Source organism: Macaca mulatta, chromosome 7 (genome assembly GCF_049350105.2).
Source record: "Macaca mulatta isolate MMU2019108-1 chromosome 7, T2T-MMU8v2.0, whole genome shotgun sequence".
Classification (NCBI taxonomy): domain Eukaryota; kingdom Metazoa; phylum Chordata; class Mammalia; order Primates; family Cercopithecidae; genus Macaca; species Macaca mulatta.
The window spans coordinates 110,483,719-110,503,582 of NC_133412.1; the positions used below are offsets into that span (position 1 = coordinate 110,483,719).

At 35.7% G+C, this 19,864-nt stretch overlaps 1 protein-coding gene across 22 annotated transcripts in view; it reads left to right on the top strand.

Annotated features, from left to right (window-relative positions):
• MIPOL1 (mirror-image polydactyly 1) overlaps nucleotides 1-19,864 on the top strand; it is a 410,565-nt gene that overhangs the window by 163,619 nt on the left and 227,082 nt on the right. For 19 of the 22 annotated variants that reach the window (XM_028851506.2, XM_077940917.1, XM_028851505.2 and 16 more), the window contains one exon: nucleotides 8,075-8,182. The exons of the other annotated variants lie outside the window; for them this stretch is intronic. In XM_028851506.2, coding sequence (XP_028707339.1) covers nucleotides 8,075-8,182 — 108 coding nt within the window. The remainder of the gene's footprint in view (nucleotides 1-8,074; nucleotides 8,183-19,864) is intronic. 22 annotated transcript variants of the gene reach the window in all.

The window sequence follows — 19,864 nt, forward strand, 5'->3', positions numbered from 1 at the left end:
AAGGTCTCCCATTACTATTGCATGGGAGTCTAAGTTTCTTTGTAGGTCTCTAAGGACTTTTTTTATGAATCTGGGTGTTCCTGTTTGGGTGCATATATATTTAGGATAGTTAGCTGTCCTTGTTGAATTGATCCCTTTATAATTATGTAATGGCCTTTTTAGTCTCTCTTTTTTCTTTTCCTTTCTGTTTGTTTGTTTGTTTGTTTTTGCTCTTGCCCAGTCTGGAATGCAATGGTGTGATTTCGGCTCAATGCAAACTCCACCTTCCCCAGGTTCTTGCCATTCTCCTGCTTCACCCTCCCAAGTAGCTGGGACCACAGGCGCCTGCCACCACACCTGGCTACTTTTTTGTATTTTTAGTAGAGACTGGGTTATACCATATTAGCCAGGATGGTCTCCATCTCCTGACCTCATGATCCATCCGCCTTGGCCTTTCAAAGTGCTCTTTTCTTTTGATCTTCGTTGCTTTAAAGGCTGTTTTATCACAGACTAGGATTGCAATGCCTGCTTTTTTTGGCTTTCCATTTGCTTGGTAGATCTTCCTCCATCCCTTTACTTTGAGCCATGTGTGTCTCTGCACATGCTATGGGTCTTCTAAACACAACACACTCTTGGGTCTTGACTCTTTAACCAATTTGTCAGTCTATGTCTTTTAATTGGGGCATTTAACCCATTTATTTTTAAGGTTAATATTCTCATGTGTGAATTTGATCCTGTCATTATGATGTTAGCTGGTTACTTCGCCCATTAATTGATGCAGTTTCTTCACAGCATTGATGGTCTTTACAGTTTGGCATGTTTTTGCAGTGGCTGGTACTGGTTGTTCCTTTCCATGTTTAGTGCTTCCTTCAGGAGCTCTTGTAAGGCAGGCCTGGTGGTGACAAAATCTCTCAGCATTTGCTTGTCTGTAAAGGATTTTATTTCTCCTTCACTTATGAAGCTTAGTTTGTCTGGATATGAAATTCTGGGTTGAAAATTCTTTTCTTTAAGAGTGTTGAATATTGGTCCCTACTCTCTTCCGGCTTGTAGGGTTTCTGCCAAGAGATGCACTGTTAGTCCGATGGGCTTCCCTTTGTGGGTAACCCGACTTTTCTCTCTGGCTGCCCTTAACATTTTTTCCTTCGTTTCAACCTTGGTGAATCTGAGAATTTTGTGTCTTGGGGTTGTTCTTCTCAAGGAGTATCTTTGTGGCATTCTCTGTATTTCCTGAATTTGAACGTTGGCCTGCCTTGCTAGGCTGGGTAAGTTCTCCTGGATAATATCCTGAAGAGTGTTTTCCAGCTTGATTCCTTTCTCCCCATCACTTTCAGTTACACCAATCAAATGTAGATTTGATCTTTTCACATAGTCCCATATTTCTTGGAGGCTTTGTTCATTTCTTTTTACTCTTTTTTCCCTAAACTTCTCTCACTTTATTTCATTAATTTGATCTTCTATCACTGATAATCCTTTCTTCCACCTGATTGAGTTGGCTATTGATGCTTGTGCATGTGTCACGACATTCTCGTGCCATGGTTTTCAGCTCCATCAGGTCATTAAAGGTCTTCTCTATACTGTTTATTCTAGTTAGTCATTTCTCTAACCTTTTTTCAAGGTTTTTAGCTTCCTTGCCATGGGTTAGAACATGCTCCTTTAGCTTGGAGAAGTTTGTTACTACCGACCTTCTGAAGCCTACTTCTGTCAAATTGTCAAAGTCATTCTCCATCCAGCTTTGTTCTGTTGCTGGCGAAGAGCTGCGATCCTTTGGAGGAGAAGAGGCACTCTGGTTTTTATAATTTTCAGCTTTTCTCCTCTGGTTTCTTCCCATCTTTATGGTTTTATCTACCTTTGGTCTTTGATGTTCTTGACCTACAGTTGGGGTTTTGGTGTGGATGTCCTTTTTGTTGATGTTGATGCTATTCCTTTCTGTTTGTTAGTTTTTCTTCTACCAGTCAGGTCCTCAGCTGCAGGTCTGTTGGAGTTTGCTGGAGGTCCACTCCAGACCCTATGTGCCTGCATATCACCAGCAGAGGCTACAGAACAGAAATATCGCAGAACAGCAGATATTGCTGCCTGATCCTTTTTCTGGAAGCTTTGTCCCAGAGGGCATCCGCCTGTATGAGGTGTCTGTCAGCCTCATTGGGAGGTATCTTCCAGTTAGGCTACATGGGTGTCAGGGACCTACTTGAGGAGGCTGTCTGTCCATTCTCAGAGCTCAAACGTCATGCTGCAAGAACCACTGCTCTCTTCAGAGCTGTCAGACAGGGATGTTTAAGTCTGCAGAAGTTGTCTGCTGCCTTTTTTTCAGCTATGCCCTACCCACAGAAGTGGAGTCTATAGAGGCAGTAGGCCTTCCCGAGCTGCGGGGGCCTCCACACAGTTCAAGCTTCTTGGCTGCTTTGTTTGCCTACTTAAGCCTCAGCAATGGCAGATGCCCCTCCCCTAGCCAGGCTGCAGCCTCACAGGTTGATCTCAGACTGCTGTGCTAGCAGTGAGCAAGGCTCTGTGGGCGTGGGACCTGCCGAGCCAGGCATAGGAGAAAATCTCCTGTTCTGCTGGTTGCTGAGACCATGGGAAAAGTACAGTATTTTGGCGGGAATGTACCATTTTTCCAGGTACAATCTGTTACCCCTTCCCTTGGCTAAGAAAGGGAAATCCCCCAACCCCTTGCACTTCCCAGGTGAGGTGACGCCCTGCCCTGCTTCAGCTCAACCACTGTGGGCTGCACCCACTGTGCAACCAGTGCCAGTGAGAGGAACTAGGTACTTCAGCTGGAGATACAGAAATCACCCATCTTCTGTGTGGATCACACTTGGATCTGCAGACTGGAGCTGTTCCTCTTCGACTATCTTGGAATGGAAACCAATAAAGTTTTGCTTAGACCAGTGTCCTGGAGATTTTCCCTTATATTTTCTGTAGTAGTTTCATAATCTGAGGTCTTAGATTTAAGTCTTTCATCCATTTTGATTTGATTTTTTGTATATGGCAAGGGTTAGTGGTCTAGTTATTCTTCTGCATATGGAAATCCAGTTTTCCCAGCACCATTTAATGAAGAGACTGTCTTTTCCCCAGTGTATGTTCTTGGCACTTTTGTTAAAAATTAGTTCACTGCAGATGTGTGGATTTGTTTCTGGGTTTTCTATTCTGTTCCATTGGTCTATGTGTTTTTATGTCCAAACCGTGCTGTTTTGTTTACTCTTGCTCTGTAGTATAATTTAAAGTGAGGTAAAGTGATTCCTCCAGTTTTGTTCTTTTGTTTAGGGTAACTTTGGGTCTTCTGCATCTCTTCTGGTTCCATATAAATTTTGGGATTTTTTTTCTATATCTGTGAAGAATGTAGTTGGTATTTTGATAGAGATTGCCTTGAATCTGTATATTGCTTTGGGTAGTACCTACGTTTTTACAATGTTGACTCTTCCAATCCATGAACATGGACTGTCTTTTCATTTTTTGGTTTTCTCTTTAATTTCTTTCATCAGTGTTTCATAGTTTTCGTTATAGAGATCTTGCATTTCTTTGGTTAAATTAATCTCTTTGTATTTAATTTTATCTAAAACTGTGATAAATGGGAGTGTTTTCTAAAATTTCTTTTTCAGATTTTTCACGGTTGTCATATAGAAATGCTACTTATTTTTGTATGTTGATTTTGTATCCTGCAACCTTACTGAATTTGTTTATCAATTCTAATAATTTTTTTGTGTGTATGTGGAATCTTTAGGTTTTTCCAAATATATGATCATATCATTTGCAAACAAGGATAATTTGACTTCTTCCATTCCAGTTTGGATGCCCTTTATTTCTTTCTCTTGTCAGATTGCTCTGGCTAGGACTTACAGTACTATATTGAATAACAGTGGTGAAAGTGGGCATCCTTGTTGTTTTCCAGATCTTAGAGGAAAGGCTTTCAGTTTTTCCCCATTCAGTATGATGCTTGTTGTGGGTCTGTCGTATGTGATTTTTATTATGTTGATGTACGTTCTTTCTGTACCCAATTTTTTGAGTGTTTTTATCATGCAGGGATGTTAAATTTCATCAGATGCATTTTCAGCATCAATTAAAATGATCATGTGGTTTTTGTCCTTCACTCTGTTGACGTGATGTATCACATTGATTGATTTGCATATGTTGAATCATCCTTGCATCCCAGGGATAAATCCCTCTTAGTCATGATGCATGATCTTTTTAATGTATTATTGAACTCATTTGCTAGTGTTTTGTTGAGGATTTTTGCATCAATATGCATCAGAGATATTGGCCTATAGTTTTCTTTTTTTGATGTGTCTTTGTCTGGTTTCGGTATTATGATAATACTGGCCTTGTAGAATGTGTTTGGAAGTCTTCCCTCTTCTTCTGTTTTTCAGAAGAGTTTGAGTAGGACCGGTATTTGTTCTTCTTTAAATATTTATTAGAATTCAGCAGTGAAGCAATCAGGTCCAAGGCTTTTCTTTACTGAGATAGTTTTTATTATGGCTTCGATCTCATTACTTGCTATTGGTCTGTTCAGGTTTTGGATTTCTTCCTGGCTCAATCTTAGTAGGTTGTTTGTGTCTAGAAATGTGTCCATTTCTTCTAGATTCTTCAATTTATTGACATATAGTTGCTCATAGTAGGCACTAATAATCCTTTGAATTTCTGTCATATTGATTTTAGTATCTCTTTTCATCTTTGAAGTTTACTTATTTGAATTTTCTCTTCTTTTTCTTAGTCTGGCTTTTGTTACATGGATCTCTTGTATTTTTTTTCATTTCAGATTTATTCATTTTTACTCTGAACTTTATTGTTCCTTCTACTAATTTTGGGTTTAGTTTGCTCTTTCTTTTCTAGTTCTTTAAGATGCATTGTTAAGATTGTTTGTTTGAGGTTTTTCTTCTTTTATGCTGTAGGCACTTATCTCTGTAAACTTCCCTCTTAGTACTACTTTTGCTGTATCCTGTAGTGATGTTGTGTTTCCATTATCATTTGTTTCAAGAAGTTTTTCCATTTTCTTCCTAATTTCTTCACTGACCTACTGGTCATTCAGGAGCATATTGTTTAATTTTGATGTGTTTGTGTAGTTTCCAGAATTCCTCCTGTTATTAATTTCTAGTTTTCTTCTGTTGTGGTTAGAGAAGATGTTTGATATTATTTCTTTTTTTTTTTTAAAGACTTGTTTTGTGACCTAACATATGATCTACCCATGAGAATGATCCATGTGCTGAGGAAAAGAATGTGTATTGTGCAGCCTTTGGACGAGATGTTCTATAAATATCTAGTAGATCCATTTGGTCTGTAGTTCAGATCCAGTCTGAAGTTCCTTTGTTGATTTTCTTTATGGAAAATATGTTCATCCCTGAAAATGAGATGTCGATATCTCCAGCTATTGTTGTATTGGAGCCTATATCTCTCTTTAGCTCTAATAATACTTGCTTTATATATATATGGGTGCTCCAGTGTTGAGTGCATATATATTTAAAATTGCTATATCCTCTTGCTGAATTGACCACTTTATCATTATATAATGATCTTCTTTGTCTCTCCTTAGAGTTTTTGTCTTGAAATTTGTTTTGTCTGATATAAGTGTAGCTACTCCTGCCCTTTCTGTATCATTTAAATGACAAATTTAACAATTAAAAATATAAACATTGAAGAATTAATTTGGTGAGAATATCAATAAAATTTGAGATGTGATTAAATGATAGGATCTTTATCTGCTTTATAACTATTTTATGAAATTATAAAGTGACAGTAATTAATATAGTGTGCCACTTCCTAATGAATAAACTGTTCAATCCCGTTGCATCAAAATAAATTTCAAAATTACAGAGTTTAATAAAAGTAAAAAGAAACAAACCACTAGAAATTATATATAAATATGCGATTGTGGGGAATATGTTAGACTTTTCAAGGATAATGTCAAATGAAGAAATAATATAGGATTACGTGAATTTAAATAAACATTTAATGTAGTTAAATATGCTACAAATATTTATTTTACAAGAACGTTTAGCATTTATTTCTTGAGCATGAATGAGTGAATTTTTTATGTTTCTACCATGTAGTTTGGAAAAATCCCTATTCCTGGGTGATTTCTAATTTATTTGGAATGAAAAGAATAGGTGTCACACAACTCTTGACCATGCTTCCTCATTTTCTTCAGATACACTTAAGTTTCTACTTTCATTTATTTTCTCCTGTATTCTTCTTCTTTCTCCAGTGTCAGCTTACAAAATCACATGCCCAAAACAAGCCCAACTCAGATGTCAGCAGCTCCATGAAACATTCTTTCTCCCATAGCCAAAATAATCTGCTCCACCTTTGAATCCTAATAGATCACTTAGTTATTACATTTTAATACTTAATAATTTTATATTAAATTTAGTTGAAAATGTAAAGGATAATTTAGTAGAGTGTATCTCTACTTTATCGTCACAGTTAGTGCTATGCCATATTCGTTTTCTTGGACCATAATTTGTGTCCTCAGTAACACACACTGTGATTTGATTGCATTCTGACCAAATATTTTTTTACTGGCTATAAAAGATACACAGTTTAATATGTAGATCATGTGTCTCCTGAAAATAAATGCCACATAATATGTGTCACAGAATTTTCATGTAAATTTTTTAAAATGTGATAGGTGAATTAAGTTGTCATACAGCTCATGATGGAATAGACATGGCAATGTAAAAAAATCTGCACTCAGTCAGTATTTTATCATATTTGGAGAATTTAGTTTCAACAAAACTATCTGCTAAATTAAATTAATGTTGATTAGGAATGCCTTGATATTATGGTTATTTTATTTATTTTTAAGAGTGTTTTGATTTTATAATTGTATTATTTATGCATGAAGTGTGTATACTCAATTTTACATTTGTACACAGACATCATTCGGCAATCTAAGTCAGTATCAGGAGTCTGGTAAGACTTTTTCTTCCAAAACATTTTGTATATTACTCAAAGTTGTGAAATATTGATACATACTGACTAATATTATTTGGATCAGAGGCAGAAGAAACCAGAGGAGTAAGAAATGTCATTTTGGATGATAGCTGCATTGTGATTGTAAAATAATAAGTAATGATTTTTTATTCATCCATTATGACAACTATCCATTTGTCAAATAATCTAGAAAGAACTTTTTCCTGATCTTAAATCAGTATGTGTCCTTATTAGTTGTTTTGTAAGTATTCTAATTTTAAAATAGATAAATTAAGGAATGGTTTTTAACTTTTTCCTCAATGATGGGTTTAGTACTTTATTTGTTTAATCCCCCATGTATCTTCCTATTGTCCTGATTTACAGCACACCATTTTATAGCCTGTGTAATTATTATGTGAAGTGTTTTACGTATTTATATTGAAATCTTATATTGAAATGGCAAGATATTTCAAAAATTTTTTGAACACAGATGCTTCTATTGGCTCATTGAAACTTTTACTTATTTTTTTTACTTATATTCTCTTATATTCTTTACTTGTATTCCAAATAGGTGAAAGTGATCATTTCACATATCTGTTACCACTTTTACTTATAAGTAAAATTTGATCAAAATGGGAGAAATTAAAAACACTTAATTCTTTATCTGTTTCCAAGTCTTGACACTCTGGCTATTGCTTTTTTTCCCTATAAAATTGTTTCCTTAGATATTTTTAAAAACTGGAAATATTTCTGAATGTACACCTTATAATTTTTATTTTAAAGTATTGATAAAATGTGATCATACAATATCATATTGTAGTTTATTTAGAATCCAATATGATTTTTAGAAGCACACTTTTATTCAACCAATAGATGGATAATCAGAACCATTTGCTCAAAGAATAATTTTAAATATGGTTCGACCTTAATTTTATAAAAGTGTTTTTGTGATTTATATAACATTCAGATTAATAAAGTAACTGAAAATTGTAATTGAATTTTTAGAATACTATAAGCAATGTTTTTATTTATTGTACTTACCATTACTTTTACTTACCATTCTTGTTGCCAAAAAAAAAAAAAAAACTACCTTGTATTTTAGAGAATACAGTGATATTATTTACATTAATTCATGTGGCTTGGTGAAAAAAATGCTATAACTCCTTTACTTAATGGGATTCTTCCCCTGTGGCAGTGCAAACGGCTAGAGCAGGAGCTTCATCATCTGAAAGAGCAGAACCAGACTTCAGCAAACAACGTGAGACATCTGACTGCTGAAAACAATCAAGAACGTGCTCTGAAGGTAAATCTCCGTTCCTTCTTGCAGGCAAATTAAGGTTGTAAGCCCTTGGTGCCAGCTTTCTGTGCTGCATATATCAGTTGTGTACATTGCAGCAGAAGTGAGCTGTGGTGTTTGCCAACAACCCCTTCTTTAAACACAGATACAGCACCCTTCTGTTAGGGTATATTTTATTTCATGTATGTGTATGTGAAAACAACACATTTTCTGAATTTCGAGTGATGGTATGTTAATAACTTTTAGTACATGTTTATTCTGTTTCTTTTTTATATCATTACCTTTTGCAGTTAATAAAAAGTGACCACATTAAAAGAAAAAAATTAAATTATGGGCCTTTGCTTTGCATCAATATTTATTGTAATAATTTTTAAAAGGACTTTTGTAATATTAGTCACCCACAGAACTGACAGTCCTTGAAGAATATGTGAATGTGTTTGGGAAATGAAGAGGTACTTAGAATGTTACAGTAAAAGAGAAAGAAAGATGTTAAATAATAAATTCAACTAGAACTTTCAACAAGTGAAATACACGTTTCATAACAAAAAGTTCTGTCCCATTGTAATATAGATCAAGTAATTATGAAAAAGGACATGGTTTTAATTCTCCTAATTATATTTTTTTCTTAAAGTGCTTGTGACTTTTCATTTTACTTTTTGTCTTTTGCCCAGTTCTCAGTATAGTGCCTGTACACAGTAGTTGTCTCTACCCTCAAGGTGCTTGCATTCTCATGCTAACCTGCTAAGGTTTAAAAAAAGAAATCCATGAGAAACAGAAAAGATTCATCATTGTTTTTATTGTATAATAAGAAAAGATTTGCTACCAAGAAGGTTATATTCTACTTCGCTGTCTTAAATTTTTTTTTTTTTGCTTCATATTACAGAGCAATATCATGGCATTAGCTGTATAACTCACTAAGCTGGAATCATGTACCAAAATTGAGGAAAATTGTGACATTTTAATGTAGAAAATATTTTTAATCTGTCTAAGAAGTATAAGATTTGGTAGAAGTCAGATTTTTCCACAAAATGTATTTAACTTCATTTTGATATTTTTAGTGGTAGGCTTATAATATCTTTGTTATTATTGTTTAATGCACTTTCTGCTTTAGATAGATGAAAACGATAAGTGAGAAAGGAACAAATTATAGATTGCTGTGATTATTTCTAATTACCCCCAAGGAATTTACTATTTTATGAAAAGTAGTAATAATTTTTAAAATGTATACTTGCAAAATAGAAAACATTATTTGAAAAGCAGCTTCCATAATGTATGCTAATTTGTCAGTGTTAGGGGACAGATTTAATGGGCTTAATATGATATGGCAGTCTCCATTTAAAACAGTGCCTAAAATAAAAATTCTAGTTTGTTAAGTATATGTTAATTTCATGGTTTTTATTCTGGCACTTCTGGTTGTGTGTTTCTGTTGAATTTAGTGAAATGATAGCTGCTATTTATGGAGAGAGATAAGGAAATAGATGGAATAATTTTTTTTTTTTTGAGACAGAGTGTCGCTCCATTGCCCAGGCTCGAGTGCAGTGGTGTGATCTTGGCTCACTACAAACTCTGCCTCCTGGGTTCAAGCGTTTCTCCTGCTTCAGCCTCCTGTGTAGCTGGGACTACAGGTGCCCACCACCACGCCTGGCTAATTTTTGTGTTTTTAGTAAAGTCGGGGTTTCACCATGTTGGCCAGGCTGGAAATAGATAAGTTCAAAACAAACATTAAACCCCCATAAGATAGAAATTTCTGCTAACTGTAGACTACTATCTAATTTAAAACAATATAGCTATATTTTCACTCCTGACAAATATACTATATTAAAATCTTTTCTAGTTGCTCATCTTTTTTTGCAAAAGTCTCAAATTTTTCTGTTGTCTTTTAATCCTTCGTAACATTCATTAAGTAAGCTAGCTTAAATTCTTGGTAAAGATGAAAGGAAGAATTAATTTTTTAAAACTTATCAACTCAATCTTTATTAAGCATCTGTGTTCATTTAAGCTTGTTTTAAAATGGTCTGTCTTGCATAACACTGACAAATTTTTTATTAATTTTATGCCATATTTCCTCATGAGAAACTCTAAATTTTTTCTGAAAATTAGGTCAATTATAAAACATTTGCTTTATTCTGAATCATTTTTTAAAAATTACTCTTACCTTCCAGGAAGTTTTTGTGTTTTATTTGATGCATTAATTATAGCGCTATGTACCTTTAAGTTGTCATATGAGTTAATGAATAATAAGTTTACTACCAAGCTATCTGGTGAGTGAACAGTTTGCCTCCTTTCTGAGCAATATGTTTATCTTTTACAACTTATTTATAAGTATCATTTTTCGGTTAACTGATTTAATATTTAATTAGTATCTAGTAAGTGTCAGAAACAACCTTTAAAAACGATTCACTGTCTCTAAAGCTTTCAGTCTGCCAATAATATTTTTAGTATTATAAATAGTACTGTTATGAATATCACTATTAAATGTCAACTTGAGTAGGGTAAAAACTGAAAAATTCATGCTTTATTTTATTGAATTACACGGAAATTCCTAAAGGTAACGATTCTAGAGATATATTTGGGGGAAAACAATCACAATTAGTAGTCATAGATTACATAGAATTTTCCAAAATAGTTATAGCAAAATCAGTTATCATGCAAGGAAATACTTTTTAATAATCTAGTGTCATTTTAATAATAATGTCTGTTTATTCTAATAACCAGAGATTTTTTTCTAAATTACTTTTTATGATAGAGACTAAGATAAGATTTTTACTGATCATTTATAAGCATTCTTTTTAATGTAGGATGCAGTTATGCTAGATAATTTTGCAGGCCGGGTGTGGTGGTTCACACCTGTAATCCCAGCACTTAGGGAGGCTGAGACGGGTGGATCACTTGGGGTCAAGAGTTCGACATCAGCCTGGCCAACATAATGAAAACCCGTCTCTACTAAAAAATACTAAAATGAGCAAGGCGTGGTGGTGGATGCCTGTAATCCTAGCTACTCAGAAGGTTGAGGCAGGAGAATTGCTTCAGCCCAGGAGGCAGAGGTTGCAGTGAGCAGAGATTGTGCCACTGCATTGCAGCCTGGGCAACAGAGTGAGACTCCATCTCAAAAAAAAAAAAGAAAAAGAAAAAGAAAAAAAAATTGCAAGGCATAGCACTGTTTCTCCTACTTTTATATTTTCTATTTTCCCTAATAACAAGTAAAACACAGTGGTATCTATAGGATAAGAGACTGAATTATATTGATACTAGTATATATTCTGAAAGTTACTTTTTTAAAAAACAGCTTATTTTCTTGTTTAAAGTAAATTTTATCTACTTAAGAAATTGGTTTCTGGAAGAACATGTTTTTGAACACGTGATTTTGTTTGTTTCTTCATTCTGAAACAGAGTCTCACTCTGATGCCCTGGCAGGAGTGCAGTGGCTCGATCTCAGTTCACTGCAACTTCTGCCTCCCAGGTTCAAGTGATTCTCTGGCCTCAGCCTCCCAAGTAGCTGGGATTACAGGCATGCACCACCACGCTCACTAATTTTTGTATTTTTAGTAGAGATAGGGTTTTACCACAATGCCCACCCTGGTCTCGAACTCCTGGCCTCAAGTGATCCGCCTGCCTTGGCCTCCCAAAGTGCTGGGATTACAGGCATGAGTCACCAAGCCCAGCCTTGAACATGTAATGTTTTTAAAATAAATTTGCGTTAGATATAAATATGTAGACATCAAACTTAATAAGGAAATTCATATATATTGCCTTTCTATCCTTTCTTCTTCTTTTTTTTTTTTTTTTTCGTTATACTTTAAGTTCTGGGGTACGTGTGCAGAACATGCAGGTTTGTTACATAGGTATACACATGCCATGGTGGCTTGCTGCACCCATCAACCCATCATCTACATTAGGTATTTCTCCTAATGATATCCGTCCCTTAGCCCCCCACCGCCAGACAGGTCCCACTGTGTGATGTTCCCCTCCCTGTGTCCATGTATTCTCATTGTTCAACTCTCACTTATGAGTGAGAACATGCAGTGTTCGATTTTCTGTTCCTGTGTTAGTTTGCTGAGAATGATGATTTCCAGCTTCATCCATGTCCCTGCAAAGGACATAAACTCATCCTTTTTGATGGCTGCATAGCATTCCATAGTGTATATGTGCCACATTTTCGTTACCCAGTCTATCATTGATGGGTATTTGGGTTGGTTCCAAGTCTGCTATTGTGAACAGTTCCGTAATAAACATAAGTGTGCATGTGTCTTTATAGTAGAATGATTTATAATTCTTTAGGTGTATACCCCGTAATGGAATTGCTGGGCCAAATGATATTTGTAGTTCTAGATCCTTGAGGAATTACCACACTGTCTTCCACAATAATTGAACTAATTTACACTCCCACCAGCAGTGTAAAAGTGTTCCTATTTCTATGCATCCTCTCCAGCATCTGTTGTTCCCTGATTTTTTAATGATCACCATTGTAACTGGCATGAGATGGTATCTCATTGTGGTTTTGATTTGCATTTCTCTAATGACCAGTGATGATGAGCTTTTCTTCATATTTTTGTTGGCTGCATAAATGTCTTCTTTTGAGAATTGTCTGTTCATATCCTTTGTCCACTTTTTGATGGGGTTGTTTGGTTTTTTTGGGGGTAAATTTGTTTAAGTTATTTGTAGGTTCTGGATATTAGCCCTTTGTCAGATAGGTAGATTGCAAAAATTTTCTCCCATTCTGTAGGTTGCCTGTTCACTCTGATGGTAGTTTCTTTTGCCATGCAGAAGCTCTTTAGTTTAACTAGATCCCATTTGTCTATTTTGACTTTTGTTGCCATTGCTTTTGATGTTTTAGTCATGAAGTCTTTGCCCATGCCTGTGTCCTGAATGGTATTGCTTAGGTTTTCTTCTAGGGTTTTTATGGTGTTAGGTCTTATGTTTAAGTCTTAAACTGTCTTGAGTTAATTTTTGTGTAAGGTGTAAGGAAGGGGTCCAATTTCAGTTTTCTGCATATGGCTAGCCAGTTTTTCCAACACCATTTATTAAATAGGGAATCCTTTACCGATTGCTTGTTTTTGTCAGGTTTGTCAAAGATCAGATGTTTGTAGATGTGTGGTGTTATCTCTGAGGCCTCTGTTCTGTTTCATTGGTCTATATATCTGTTTTGCTACCAGTACCATGCTGTTTGGTTATTGTAGCCTTGTGTAGTTTGAAGTCAGTTAGTGTGATGCATCCAGCTTTGTTCTTTTTGCTTAGGATTGTCTTGACTGTGTGGACTCCTTTTTGGTTCCATGTGGAATTTAAAGTAGTTTTTTCTAATTCTGTGAAGAAAGTTCGTGTTAGCTTGATGGTGATAACATTGAATCTATGAATTACTTTGGGCAGTATGGCCATTTTCATAATATTGATTCTTCCATCCATGAGCATGGAATGTTTTTCCATTTATTTGTGTCCTCTGTTATTTCCTTGAGCAGTGGTTTGTAGCTCTCCTTGAAGAGGTCCTTCACATCCTTGTAAGTTGTATTCCTAGATATTTTATTCTTTTTGTAGCAGTTGTGAATAGGAGTTAATTCATAATTTGTCTCTCTGTCTATCCTTTTTAAGAATTATTTTCATTATTATTATAATTTTTTTTTAGGTTAGCATCTCACTCTGTCACCTAGGCTGGAGTGCAATGGCACAATTACAGCTCACTATAGCCTCAACCACCTTGGCTTAAGTGATTCCTCCACCTCAGCCTCCCACATAGCTGGAATCGTGGCATGTGCCACCATGTCCAGCTGATTTTTTTATTATCTGTGGAGACGAAGTCTCAAACTCCTGGGCTCAAGTGATCATTCCACCTTGACCTCCCACAGTGTGGGGATTACAGACATGAGCCGCCATGCCCAGCCTCCTTTTTGATTTATTAATTTACCTTCCTACTCACACATTTCCTTCCTATAATTGGAACTGTCCAATGTAATTCCATTGAAAGCGAATCTTCCTTAGATTATAAAAGAGCTCTGATTGCTGATAAAACTTTGGTATTTATTATTTATTATCTTTACATCCCAATCAACCTAAGAAGAATAACTCATTTTAATCTTGTTGGGTCCTACCCTCTTGACATACTGGTTTTCTTTCCTCTCTTCCTGTTCTTCTCTTCTCTTCTCTTCTCTTCTCCTCTTCTCTTTCTTTTCTTTCTTTCTTTCATTCTCACCATGTTACCCAGGCTGATCTCAAACTCCTGGGCTCAAGCAATCCTCCTGCCTCAGCTTCCCAAGTAGGCAGTTACAGGCAGTTACTCCTGTGACTGGCTTTCTGTAGTTTACTGTCACTGTATCCCCATTTTTTTCCCTCTTTGTTTGCTCTTCCTTACTTAGTCTTAATTGTTGGTGCTTATTTTTCTATTTCTAAAGAATAAATGTTTTCTGGGTTAGTTGTTTCCTCATTCTTATTTTTTAAAATAAACTTTGCTTTTTAGAGTAGTTTTAGATTCACATCAAAGTTGCAAAACACAGAGTTTCCATATACTCACTGGTCCCACAGACATACAACCTCTCCCACTATCAACATCCTGCACCAGAGTGGTATATTTGTTATAGTCATTGAACCTACATTGACACATCATCATAACCAAAAGTTCATAGTTTACATTAGAATTCACTTGGTGTTGAACATTGAGTGGTTATTGATAAATGTATAATGTTGTGTAGTCATTATAGTATCATGCAGGACAGTTTCACTGCCCAGAATATCCTCTGTGGTCTGCTTGTTCATCCCTCCTGACCAGCTTTTTGCTGTTTCCATAGTTTTGCTTTTTCCAGAATGTCATATAGTTGGAATTATAGAATATGTAGCCTTTTCATATTGGCTTCTATAACTTAGTAATATGCATTTAAAATTCATAGATATCTTTTGATGGCTTTACAACTTTTTTTTTTAAGTACTTAAAATATAGGCCTTTTTTTTTCTCTTGCTCAAAAAACAAATCAGCATATAGTTGCTTAATGTTCTGTCAGTGGCTCATGGACTAAGAGGTTTGTTGGTGCTAAACTCTTAGCACCAGCTAAATCACATTTAATTGTGTGGATATACCACAGTTTATTTAGTCAGTCATCTACTGAAAGGCATCTTTGTTGCTTCCAAGTTTTGACATTTATGAATAAAGTTTCTTTAAACACCCATGTGCATTTTGTTTGTATGGACCCAGGTGTTTTCAACTCATTTGAGTATGTACTAAGGAGTACAATTTCTGGATCATATGTAAAAATATATTTAGTTTTATAAGAAGCTGCCAATTGTCTTCCAAGGTAGCTGTACCATTTTGCTTTTCCACCAGCAATGAATGAGAACTTCTGTTGCTCCATATTCTCACCAGCAGTTGGTGTTTCTTTTTTGTAGTCTTCTCAATTTCATTTTTCCCTATGGCATCACCTATCATTTTTGTCCTAATGATCCTATGTCTGCTCTTCCACTTGAATATCTTAATGTCTGCTTAACCACAGCAAGTTTGAATCCAAACGCCTAATTTGACTCTGTAAGCCTTCTCCCCGGGAGGAAATCAAGACCTGAGTCAAACACTATTGATTGTATAACTCAACATTTATTTCCAGTCATACTCTCCTTTGCATGACTCTGTTGTAGACACTGGAGAAGTTAAATACTTTCTCAGCTTTTCTTTTTACCAGTGAGACATAAAAATGAATCTACAGTAGTAGGGGAGGAGGAAAGAGGGATATCTTTGTAAAAGTTTTTGTTTTCCTTAGATAAGGGCAGATGAAGTAAACATCACTCCTTCCTCCCTTCTTATTACGTGCTGTCTGAAATTGCAGCAGTCATTTTATAGTCATGAGACAAAGACCAAGGGTAGCTGGCTATAACACCATTGAACCTCTTAGCCAATGAGCCACTGAAAGAACATTAAGCAACTATATCATCAGCAACTTTTGGGGGGGCAAGATAAAATAGCCCTATATTTTAAATCATTCTTTATGGTTTTCTATTATTTACTGCCAAATTGGTCTATTAACATCTATCAATTAATGGTACTACCATCCTTCTAGGCATGTAGGCTAAGACAGTTGACATAATCTTCATATCCTTTCAAGCTTTCCCCCACCACCAAGCAATTCCGTGTTCAGTCTTGACAGGAATGTGGTGGTTCTTTCGTATTTTTATGCCCTTTTTTTTTTTCTTTAAGCGACAGGCTCTTTCATTTTGCCCAGGCTGGAGTGCAGTGGTATAATCAAAGCTCACTATAACCTCCAATTCCTGGGCACAAGTGATCATTCTGCCTCAGTCTCCTTAGTAGCTATGACTACAGGTACATGCCACCACACCCCACTCATTTCTAAATTTCTTGTAGAGACAAGAGTCTTGCTATGATGCCAGGCTGGTCTCAAACTCCTGGCCTCAAGCCAGGCCTCCTAACTGGGCCTCGCAAAGTGTTGGGATTGCAGGCCTGAGCCACTGTGCCCAGACTTCTCTGCCATTTTTATTGTCTATCCTATGTTAAATTCATGTTCTAGATGATCGTACTACCCTCCTAACTAATTATTTCATCCTCAGTTTCTCACATCTTAAGCAGTTGTCATGCTGCCATCAGCTATCATTCTAAAACATAGGTGACACTTTTCTACTCAAAAACCTTTGCTAATTCTTGCATTTTCTGCAATGTAAGAAGATATAGATATCTTGAGTGACCCTCCTGATAAAAATAATGAAAAAGGACAGTGATTATTTATTTATTTATTTATTTATTTATTTATTTATATTTTTTTGAGACAGCGTTTCACTCTTATTGTCCAGGCTGGGGTGCAACGGCACGATCTTGGCTCACCGCTACTTCTGCCTCCCAGGTTCAAGCGGTTCTCCTGCTTCAGCCTCCCGAGTAGCTGGGATTACAGGCATGCGCCAACACACCCGGCTAATTTTGTATTTTTAGTAGAGATGGGGTTTCTCCATGTTGGTCAGGCTGGTCTCGAGCTCCTGACCTCAGGTGATCCGCCTGCCTTGGCCTCCCAAAGTGTTGGGATTACAGGCGTGAGCCACTGCACCTGGCCCAATAATTTATATTTTAAGAGTATTTTAAAAATATACTCTTGAGAAAGCAATAAAATAAGGAATCTCCAAAGGCCTCAAACAAAGCAGAAATGAAACACACACACACACACACACACACACACGGGAAATAAGTAATTGCCTGAAGCTGTCTTTCACTCTGAATAAATTTGTCAAATCTTGGTAAATTTGATCTTCTGTATTAGTGGCTGCAAGGGCAAGATAGATAGGAGTTAGAGCTAAGAGCGCATTTATGCCAGTGAGTGTTATAATGAGACATCCTCTTCTGAAACTAGTATTCTTGATGGTCACACCATTAGTGTTTACGTGAACAAGAGGCAAGCCCTTCATACAAATAAGATAGCAAGGGAACTTGACTTTCTTGACTGTGAAGGGGGAAAAATCTCTGAGAATTTATTATCCACAGCCACCTTTTGGGCAAATTTAGAACCACATAGGTAGCCTGAATTTTTGCTGCATGTGTGGTTCTAAAAGCTGAGGACTTAATTTAAATGGTCCTGCCCTGAAGGTGCCCACAGACAACAGACCAAAGGAAACTGTCTTCACATTAAGCATCTAATAATTCCTATATATAAGTTTCAAAGACCCTGAGCTCACAGAAAACGAAATCAGAAAATGCATAAGAGAAAAAGGCACTTGTAATGAAAGTCAGCAAAAACATATAGCAACAAAATCATATAGTTCAACAAATAGTTCTGATATTTTAATGTCTCCATCACAATATGATATAAGCATGTTTATTATCTTTTAGGAAAAAAGAGAGACTTAAAAAGAAGAGCAAGTAAACTGAATAAAAATGACTTAAAATCCACTCAGTCATGTTTAGTCAAATCTAACTCAATCACTAGATTGAACGTATAGAAATGTAAAATAACCAAAACTAAACATATAGCAAATAGATTGAACAGCAGATTACAAACAGTTTAGGAAAATATTAGTAAACTGAAAGATCAGAAGCAAGTATGAAAATGGAAGCCAGAGAGACAAATACATGAAAGTTATAAAAGAGATGTTAAAAGACACAAAAAACAGAGGAAAAGAGCTAAAATAAATCTATTCAGAATTTCAGAGAAGATGGCAAAGGGAATGAGGAAAAGGCAAGATACAAAGAAATTATGACTAACATTTTTAAGAATTATCAAATGACAAACACCTCAGATCTAGGAATTCCAAATGAATTCTCATTATAATAAAGGAGAAAAAAAAACCCACTGGAGAACATAGGAATTAAAGAAAAGCTCTTAAAAGCAACCTATTAGAAACACGTTTATAAAAGATAGCAGACTCACTGAGTTCTCCATGGCAATAATGGAGTAGTACTTTGAATACAGTGAGAACAAGAAGAATAATGCATTAGATATTACACAGAGAGAGTAATTCTCAAGAACAAGAATGAAATAACAGTTCTATAAATAAAAAGCTTCGGTTGCATTCTGTTGCCTGTGGAATGAAAATTCAAGCTTCCTCTAAGTATGGAATTTAGGACTCCATACTATAGTTTTACCCTGCTTTTCTTTTTCTTTTTCTTCTTGAACTACTTCTCTCTCTTTTATAAACCCCAGATATTTCCCACTACTTAGAGTTTCCTAAATGTTCTTTAATTTCTTCTGGTGTTTGCTTTTGTTTTGACTTTACTTTTTTCTGTCATGATTATTAGTTAATTATTTAAATGTCATTTTCCATAAATCAGAAACTTCTTGGATATGAGGAATCATAACTTTTATGATGCTAGTCCCTTGGAATTTAGCACATTGTTTATATCATATTATACAACCAGTTTTTTAAATAAAAAATCTATTTTAATATATCCTAGTTGAAGTCAAGATATTTATTATCCACAGTGTTCAAGACATGGATAACATGGAATTATTCTGCTATAATATTGTCTTAATAATCACTAACTGTGTCCAACTAAAACTCTATAGAAGGATTTCTATTTTGTGCTAACATTTCTTAGTTTATAAACTGGACAGTACCATTACAGGAATTCTGGTTTTTACTATTGGCTTAAAAATATTGATAAAAGAGCTTCTGTTTGTTCATTTTGTCCTTTGCTGTTTGTAGTATACTGCAAGATAAGCTCTTTTAAGAGACTAAGTAAATAGCAAGCACCATTTATTGTACGTAATAGTAAGTAATAATACAATTGTTAAGAGGAAATCATTTGTTGAGGCTGGGCACGGTGGCTCACGCCTGTAGTACCAGCACTTTGGGAGGCTGAGGCGGGTAGATCACCTGAGGTCAGGAGTTCGAGACCAGCCTGGCCAACATGGCGAAACCCTGTCTCTACTAAAAAGCTCAAAAATTACCCGGGTGTGGCGGCACACGCCTGTAGTCCCAGCTACTCAGGAGGGTGAGGCAGGAGAATTGCTTGAACCCAGGAGGTGGAGCCTGCAGTGAGCCAAGATCACACCACTGCACTACAGCAGCCTGGACAGCAGAGTGAGACTGTCTCAAAAAAAAAAAAAAAAAAAAAAAAAAAAAGAAGATGAAATCATATATTGAGATGAGTTGTTAGCCTTTTTCTTATAGCAGCCACATTAATGTACTATCTTTGATATGCCCAGATGGATACCTTCTATTGACAGTGGAGTATGGCTGTGAGTTTTTTATTTCCTTTTTTTTTGAGACGGAGTCTGTCTC